Source organism: Rana temporaria, chromosome 3 (genome assembly GCF_905171775.1).
Source record: "Rana temporaria chromosome 3, aRanTem1.1, whole genome shotgun sequence".
Lineage (NCBI taxonomy): Eukaryota > Metazoa > Chordata > Amphibia > Anura > Ranidae > Rana > Rana temporaria.
Window position 1 is genome coordinate 349,314,726 of NC_053491.1, and position 9,302 is coordinate 349,324,027.

A 9,302-nucleotide genomic window follows, 5' to 3' on the forward strand; every position below is an offset into this window, starting at 1 on the left:
GTGCTGCAAACACCCTCTCTAGCCAGCAAAAGGTGCTGCTATGTCAGCATAGATGAAACCACTGGAGGATACTATAAGAACCAGCGAACAAAAGGCCCCAAAAGCTGTGGAGAAAAGAGGCCAAAGTGGCAGGGGCCTGGTTAACCATCTGGTTGCAACTGATAACTTATATTGGTGGCAGCTCTGGCATGCACACAAGCTCCCAGCTGCTCTAGGAGACAGCCCTTTATTTATTTACATACTTTCTAATAAAAGTGATTTTCACCAATCGCTTCTCCCTGCCCAACTCCCTATGCCATGTGTCCCAGGCTCACCTTCCCAATAATTCTGCAAAGCTGTAACAATTTGAGGGCCGTAGTGTAATTTTATGGGCTCGTACAATTTTAATATTCATTTTCTTGATGCAGTTCCATCTTATATTTCAGCCCTCAAAAATTCACTCTTTTACTCGCATTTTGCGAGTATAATTTTTTCCAGGGCGAGTGAGGATGGAGTGAACCAGGCTAACAGTCAGGAAACTGTCAAGCGGCAGGGCTGGACTGCCCTGGCGCCGCTTTGAGCGAGGCTGCAGTAGGACACTTTCATTGCAGGACAATACAGTGTCCCGCAATGAAAGTGACAGTCTGGGAACAGGGGTGGACCGAGCTGCCATAGCGCTGGCTCTGGCTCTGCCTCCACCTACTACTGATGACTGGTTGCTATAGCCGCTTGGCGTCTGGCAACCAGTGACGTCACTGCCCACATTGAAAGCAGAGGAGGATTTCACTTCCTCCTCCAAGCTAGTGCTGCTGGGGAGGCATGCTGCTGGTTCTCTCACCTCCGCTCCAGTGACTGGCTTGCTGCTTGGCTGTGGGGTGTTCCTGTTCCCACTTGCTACGAGGCATCTCTCCCTCTCACTTCCTCCCCCCTCCTGCCCACCTCACACTAACACAGAACTGAAGTCCCCCCCCCCCCCTTCTCCTTGGCTCGGATGTCACAGGAGGGGGAGGAGAATGGACACACAGCACTCAGGAGGACGGGACATGCTGATCTAAGGTCAGTACACAAAATATTAATGCTTGGCACATGCAGCAGAAAGAGACACAGAGACAGGGGGCAAGTTGTCAAAAAATAATACTTGCAGTGATTTGGGGGGATAAGAGCATGCTGTATGTGCTATGGGGCACTTTAGGAGGGGAGAGAAATTGTTTTTTATTCAACCCCCCCCTTCCAGAACAATTTCTCTCCCTTCCCAAAGTGTACCCCCCCAACACATACAGCATGCTCTTATCCCCACAATCACTGCAAGTATTCTTCTTTGACAACTTGCCCCCTTCCCATCTTCAAAGACAACTGTCTGCTATTGAGGGGAAAATTGTACCATCTGGAAACTTTGCTAGAGATTCAGGGCGCAACTGCTCCAGGTGTCAGTGCCCCCCCCCCCTGTCAGGCAAGTTAGTGAAGCCAAGTGCCTGACCTTTTTTTCCAGCAATGGGCTCCAAGACTCAAGACTGGTTCACAGCACAAATCACATAGGAACACGCTCTGCGTTCCTTTGCGATTCACATGCCTTCCAGGTTCTGTGCGATTTCAGCCCTTTCATTTGAATGGGCTAAAACCATGTCAAGCTGTGCATGCGCTACCTGCCCCAAAAGTCGGCAAAAAATATGTCAAAAATCATCTTTTTGTGTGGGGGGGGGGGGCGGGGGCACTGTAAGGCTGCAAGTGATGGGGCACTGTAAGGCTGCAAGTGATGGGGCACTGTAAGGCTGCAAGTGATGGGGCACTGTAAGGCTGCAAGTGATGGGGCACTGTAAGGCTGAAAGTGATTGTGATGGGGCACAGAAAGGCTGCATTGATGGGGCACAGAAAGGCTGCATTGATGGGGCACAGCAAGGCTGCATTTACGGGCAAAGTGAGGCTGCACAGATGGGTACTGATATGATTTATGTTACTTTTGTTAATATTTATTTTTGGAACGTAATTCTGTTTAAAATATTTAACAGTGTAATTTCATGAGATAATTTACAAGGTCGTGTTTAGGGGCGGACTTAGGGGCGGGGCAGGGGAGGTGTTGGTTGGGGCAACTGGTGGCGAGTAACTCTTAAGGCCTGGCTAGTGGCTCAGGACTTGAAATTTTGAGCCCTGTTATATTTGAACCAAAAGCTCAGTATTACATGGCGTTCGTGTGCACAAAATTAATGAGTGCCATCATTATATTCTATGACATAGCCCTTCTTGAATCATGTCAGTGGTGGAGCTCAATTAATCAGGATACTACATCGGCTCCTCGTCACCACAGTCTTTCAAGACATTCTTCAAATACCTGGACTGTGGTTCTGGCAGTATCCCCTTTAGAAGTTTCCATCGGTACTTATGGCTCTCCTTTTGCAGGCTACATAGTGAGGGAGCTTTTTGCTGGTCACATGCATTGAACAAGTAATTTTAAGACGCAACTTACAATTTTTAGTTATTACAAGGTGTCATCTGCACGATCCAGTCGTTTTACTTTGCGTTATATGGCCTTTGTATATATACAGTTGACAAGGATAAGCAGATTTGTCCTAGTTCCAGTGAAATGCAAAACACCTGAAGATTCACTACAGTGGTCTCCAAACTGCAGCCCAAGGGCCGGAGTTCTGGCTCTTTATGGGGCACCATTCCCCTACTGACACAATCAATGGGTGATTATCTCATAACCAATGATGGGTCAGGGATGCTGGGGAAACACACACACACACACACACACACACACACACACACACACCTAAAGTCTAAAGGAAATTTGGCACTTTGCTTAGAAAGTTTGGAGACCCCTGGCTAAAGTTTAGCTTTAGGCTATAAGAGTATGGAAGGGTAGAATCTTAAGTTGCTGTTCAGGTTCACATTTGGGAGATTTCCTTTAAACTACTACAGTCAAATGGTTGCCCGACAGTGAACAGAGGCAGCAATTGTCAACATTTTCTAGTACAAGGAGAAAAATTTAGAAATTCTGTCATAATTTTATAGCCATGTTCCCATGACAGCATTTCCTGCCTGGTTGAGGTGTCTCAACAGAATATTTTACACACTGTAGGAAGCCAACCTCATTTAAAAGCAGAAAAAATACAAAACTTTCCCGTTTCATCCAAAATGTCACCCAACTGGGAACCCCATGTAACAAATAAAGACTGAAAAGTGTAAATGCCCATTCCACATCTTTGTTCCAGGTTCACACTGGCCTTGACTGCAAAGTCACTTGACTGAAGTTGGACCCCAGCGTGACTTTGGTACGACTTGCATGCAACTTCAACATGTCAATGCAAGTAGTACCGAAGTCGGATCAAAAGTATTGCAGGAAAGTTTTTCCAAGTCAGAGCAACTCAAGTTGCACTGATTAGAATGGTTCCATTGCACAGAATGGGGTCCAACTTCTGATGCAACAAGTTCTCCAAATTCAAAGAAATTGTCTTATCAGTGTGAACCGGGCCCATTTCTTGCCAGCGGAGAGACTGGCTGCCAGCAAAGTGTATAAGGCTGGATTCACACCTATGCATTTTTAGCACTACAGTCCATTTAACATGGTTTCCTATGGAACACGTTCTGTAGTGCAAAGCTGCAAAATGCACTAAAAATGCATAGGTGTGAATCCAGCCTAAGAACAGCAGCGGACAGATTTGTACCCTCAATGTCTTCTGCCATTGGCACATTAACTACTCATCTAAGAAACTACATGCAAACAATTCTGACTGGCCCTGCAAGCAGACAATTGTGTCCAGAAATTGGATTTCTGGCCACAGCCAATCATCCGGTGACAGCACAGATAGGCTTGCCACTACAGGAATGTAGCCAATTTAAATGAAGCCTCCCATAGTACCCCCACACCATGCACAAAAAGGGAGTCCTAGTCATTTGTTCTGTGTGGTTCCAGCAGTGCTGGGAAAGTGGTAGTCAGCAACGAGCCCAAAAACAGAAACATTGCCAATGGAAAGGCCCAAAAAACAGGGTATGTCTGCCATGACATACAGATCATAAACAAAGGAGTGCTCCATACCTTGTTTGGCTCCAGATTTATATTCCTCCCAAAGAGCTTGACTTTCAGGGCTGCTTCCAAAAAAACTTCCAACACATAAAAGTAACTGGGGGTAAAAAAAAAAAGTCAGAATTCCACTAGATTGCATGATCTGCATTTACTTTTCAATAAAAAGTCTTAGAAGTTGCCCGTTTCCAAGCTGTCAAACTAATCCTACACATTGACCAAGCCGCAAATGAGCAACCCAGGACAAGTATGGGGTCCATTTGTGTTATTCATATTGAACAGCACACATGTTGAGGCATAGAGCAACTAGTACCTGCTGTGTGGTATGCTCCTGGAAATTCAGTATACACAATTTTTGGTCTTTTGCAGCAAGAAATGGGCTGCCTTAACCAAAAGCATTTTAAAAAGAGAAGTATGGGTTTTATTTTTATTCATACTTACCTCAGTGGATGCAGCATCAGGCTGATGCTGTCCCCTGCCGTTTCTGCACTGAGAACCGAGAACCGCCAATGGCTCGGGTCTCACTACTCGAGAGAAAAGCTGTTGACTGTCAGCATCTTTCATCTCCGCTTCGCCACGCTCATTGGAGTGCTGAGCCGTGGAGGGGTGGGAAGAGGCACCGTCTCAGTAGCTTGCCGAGACCTCCAATCAGGGCAGCTGGCGGATACCGACTTGGAAGTTGTGATGACGCACTGCCCTGACTGATGGCAGTGACAACAGCGGACTCCAGACCGATCTCAGCTGAAAACGGGTCACAGGAGTGCAAAACTAATTGCACTCCTTTGACCCATAGGAGAAGCCCAGCCTAAAAAGCTCAGGTTGGACTTCTTTAATGTACATGCGTTTAGAGACACCTCAGCAGACCAGACTGAATTGACCCAGAAAATTATCAACTCCAGCTTCACTGGTAGCACACTTGTTCCATGCCAGTATTTTGCCAAGCTAGTAAAGCTGAATAATTAGCATTAGAGACATTGAAGTAAAAACTTTTGAAAGTGGTCATCTGCAGTGAAGGTGTTCTAATGACATGTTCACTTATGAACAGCGACATTACACAACCCGTGTCTACCCAATCAAACCCAGTGTGGTTAACAGGCATTAAAGTAGTTGTACAGGCAGGTGGTTTTTCATGTTAATGCATTCTGTTGATTAAAGCGGTTGCAAAGGCTCAAGCTGTTTTACCTTCTTTATTCTCAACCCCCCCCCCCCAACGTTTTAGACCCAGTGATATGCGCAAGAGCAGCTCTATCTCTTCCTCTCCATTGGCTGTTACCGTCAATCACAGCCAGTAAGCCAAAAGGAGAGAGAGAGAGAACAGGGGCAGGGCCGAGCTTAGCGCGTGAATAGAAATACAGAGCATCAGCTCTGAAACAAGCCTGCGTGGGTGCCCCTATAGCAAGCAGCCTGCTATTTAGTCACTCAGCAGGCAGGAGGGACCAGGAGCACCAGTAGACATGAGAGGAGGATTGGGGCTGCTCTGTGCAAAACTACTGCACATTGCCCTTAATATCACTTAAAAAAAAAAAAAAAAAGCCCCCCCACCTGATTTAGCGATGCATCTGAGAACAGCGTCCCTCTCGTCACTGGCGATTGGCTCCTGCTGCTCTAAATCAAAGCCTATGGTGAGGAAGTGTGGGGGGCTGGGGTGACAATGATCAAACAGCCCGGCTTAGGATCAAGCCCCGCTGACTGATGTCCAGTACACACGACCCGTGGTCTGATGGTCATCTGACCTCCAGCCGTTCACCTCCAATCTAAGAGCTACAGCGGGAGGGGCAGAGATCACCCAACGTCAGCAGGGGAGGTCACGTGACCACTGGTGTCCACTTAGCCCCTCCTGCTGTGGCCTTAAGCTGGAGGTCACGTGACCGGCCAGAACGGAGGAAACAAGGTATTTAGAGGCATTGTTTTCCACCAACACAGTGTAGAGGCTGATATTTATTCAACTTTACCATCAATAGAGGGAGGAGAAAGGCAACACACAGAGGGGAGCAATGGGATGACAGGCACATAAACTGACCACAGTCAGGCAGGATATACCAGATATATTACAGCTTAGCAAAAGACATGTTAGACAGCACAGTTCAACCTGCTAGAAGGGAACAGGATTTTTTATTGGGTTACAAACACTTCAAGTTAAAGGCGAAATGCTTAGGGGGGGGGGGGGGGGGGGGGTTGGCTGGAGGTTGGTGTGGCAGAGGTGTCAGGACTAGTCTGATCATTGGAAGAAGTCAGTCAGACTGCATTCTCTGCACAGCCAGAGAACTGACCACAATGTGCTATCTTGCTTAGTGTGGTCAGTTTAATAGGAAAGCAGAGTGACTGACAAGAACACCAGGGATTTCACACAAAAGCAGCAATACATGAAACAGGGTAAATTTTCATACAAGTACATGGTACAGCAGACATGAAATAGCCGACATCACGATTATGAAAAGGTTGGCTTTAACAGTACACTTTACTGTTGCAACTAATGGAATCACAGCCCCCAGTATAGACCATGTTGGACTCCAGCATGCAAGTTTTATTGCTCGGCATCAGGAACTTACATCAAACTGGCCACTTTTCTTCTGGATGGTCCGTACTCTGTTGAACAGGACATCAAACTTCCCATAGACATCACCGCAGGCCAGTCTAAGAGAGACAGATAAGTGTTATAATATGACACACACACACACTAAAGCCCAGTCATTAAATACACCACTAGTAGTGTTTTAACCCTTTGTGCCAAGTGTAGGCATACATTGGCTGCTGTCAAATGTAGCGAGAAGGAAGTGGTGGGCAGGTCTTTGCCCCTCTGTCTATAGAGCATGACACAGCTCAGGGAGGGGGGACTCAGGAGTTGTAGAAAGACAATCTGTCCTCTCCTCAAAGAGCACGGGGGATTTATGCATTGACACACACAAACCCCAGTGCTCCTGCACACGGTCTCCCACGCCACGCGCATTAGGGTCCCAGCCACGCGCCCTCTCAAGGGCTCTCCTGGGCAAAGCCGTATATGTACAGGATTTTGCCCAGGAAAGTCATTCTGCCGCAGTATATGTGCGTGAGCCGGTTAAACGCCTCCTATTCAAGTCTATGGTAAAGCTTCGCAAATGCTATGGCAGACAGTTTCGGGACATTAAGTTTCGTTAAATTACTGTAATGGAATAGGCGTTTGTGGCGCGGCTGTAACCACAAACGCTTCAAGACGGCCAAATTAGCATTTTTTTTTAACTCCTCCATGTTTGTAAAATGCCTGTCTAATGCCCATACTAAAGCTCACCGACGCCCACACTGATGCCATACAAACGCCATAGGAACGCTTGTTGAGCGTTAGAAATTCAGTTAAGTGTGAACATGCCAAAAGTGTACATAATGCTTCTACCTGGCACAGCGCCTATAACTGTATGCAGCCTGGGGTGCCCACGTGTCCCGGATAGCCCGGGACTGTCCCCGCAATTGACATGTCTGTCCTGGGTCCCGGGCACCTTCATTCCAGGACAATACAATGTCCCGGAATGAAATAGAGGGCAGCTACCCCCTACTAACTAATAACTACATTTCTGGAACTGGTTCCTAGGGCTGCCTGGCATTTTGCAACCAGTGACAATTTACTTTCAGACAGTGAGCGAGGCCTGCGCCTAGTGCAGCACTGCTGTCCCCACCCACCGCGGCACCTTCTTTGGCAGCCAGCCGCAAGCAGCAGGGACTGGAGTGATCTTCACTCTCCAGATAGTGACACCACTCCTTTCCTTCTACGCACGTGGCTCATGCAGAGGGGGTGACAGCAGTACTGCATCTTGTGGCAGGCTAAGGGTGGCAAGCGGTAATGCATCTGGTGGCAAGTGGCACATTCACCTGACAAGTAACCCGCCTCCAAATTCCCCATCAGCCCCGAGACTACATTACCCCCGCCCCCTTCATCTTTTTTGGAGTGGGGGGGGGGGGGTGAGAGAGGGGGGGTGTCCCTGAATGGCAGTTTGGAAATGTGGTCACCCTAATGCAGCCTGTCCTGTGCCTCCCCCCAATGTCTGCCAGACAGTACAACCTGGTCCCTCACCCCCACTGCAGAACAGCTCACCCCCCCCCCCCCCAAAGACAAAGGATCATCACTACACATCCTCCTCATGCAGTGTCCGATCACACAGCCCAGGTGAGGACCCAGGGAAGATACTATGCTATGCTCCCACATACGCCTTCTCACTGGTTACTAGTACCCTTGTATAGGACGAGCAGCGCGTGTGTGAATACAGTCAAATAAGGACACAACTACTCACACTCTCAACGCCTTCTCCGACATGACCTGCAGCCGACAGACAAACGCCACAACAGAGACGACTTCCGGCCATTCTCAATCCTGATAGGCGCAAACAGTACCACCTGATCGACTTCCGCCACAAGCGCTTCTGGGAAATGTAGTTCCGGCCATATATGGCCTTTAGAGGCGGGCAGTGGGAGGGTGCAGCCTCTGTACTGACTGCGGCTCATCAATCTATTGGCGGGTGAGGGGCGTGTCCTGTCGTAGAGTGCAATGAGAGTAGTATACTGTATTATAGATTGTAGTGTTGTTAGCAAACTTTGTACATGTTTACTTTTGTAAAGAGACTTTGTGATATATGAGATATAAAGCTGCTTAAAGGAGGAACAAAAAATATATCAAAACTGCAGCAGATAGCATCTGGAGCAGCTGTACGTGGCAACCAATCAGCTTCCAGCTTCAACTTGTTCAGATAAAACTTGAATATGAAAGATAGGAGCTGATTGGTTGCCATGCACAGCTGCTCCAGATTCTGTCTGTCTCTGTTTTGATACATCGCCCTCATTGAGTATTGATAGCTGCATGTGCTTCCTCTTTTTATTTATTTTTTATTTTACATGACTTTATATTTTAGTGAATTTATATGCAGACAAGACGTCCAGTGACGACGTTGAACAAACTACAGATCTGTAGAGACGTAGTACAATCTAAACAATCTCGATTAAGTCAGCAGCTACAAATACTGGAGCTACTTACTGACTTTTAATATATGGACACTTATCTGTCCCGGGGCGCTAGTGATGTCAGCACCCGAAGCCGATCTGTGGAGGCGCCGCCGTCTTCAGTAAGGGAATCAGGAAGTCCTTATTCCCTACTGTGCGAGTCGTGCTGCACGATCCCACTGGTCCCTGCTGTCTTCTGGGATCTGTGTGTCTCCCAGGGGACAGAGGAGGGGTCGGACATGGCGATGATCGCCGCGGATACTGCAGTGACTAGGGATGAGCTCTGGCGTGTTCGCATAGAACACATGCAGAGCCCGCCAGGAAGTGTGCACGGCGCTGTGCT

General features: G+C 47.7%; 1 protein-coding gene across 1 annotated transcript in view; it reads right to left on the minus strand.

Annotated features, from left to right (window-relative positions):
- The window catches only part of CWF19L1 (CWF19 like cell cycle control factor 1), a 40,740-nt gene extending 32,357 nt beyond the window's left edge, over positions 1–8,383 (minus strand). The window contains exons 1-3 of the mRNA XM_040345156.1: positions 8,257–8,383; positions 6,547–6,631; positions 4,013–4,097 (exon numbers count right to left, since the gene is read on the minus strand). Of these exons, the coding sequence (XP_040201090.1) occupies positions 4,013–4,097; positions 6,547–6,631; positions 8,257–8,279 (193 nt within the window). The 5' untranslated portion in view covers positions 8,280–8,383. The remainder of the gene's footprint in view (positions 1–4,012; positions 4,098–6,546; positions 6,632–8,256) is intronic.
- Positions 8,384–9,302: the final 919 nt, after the last annotated feature.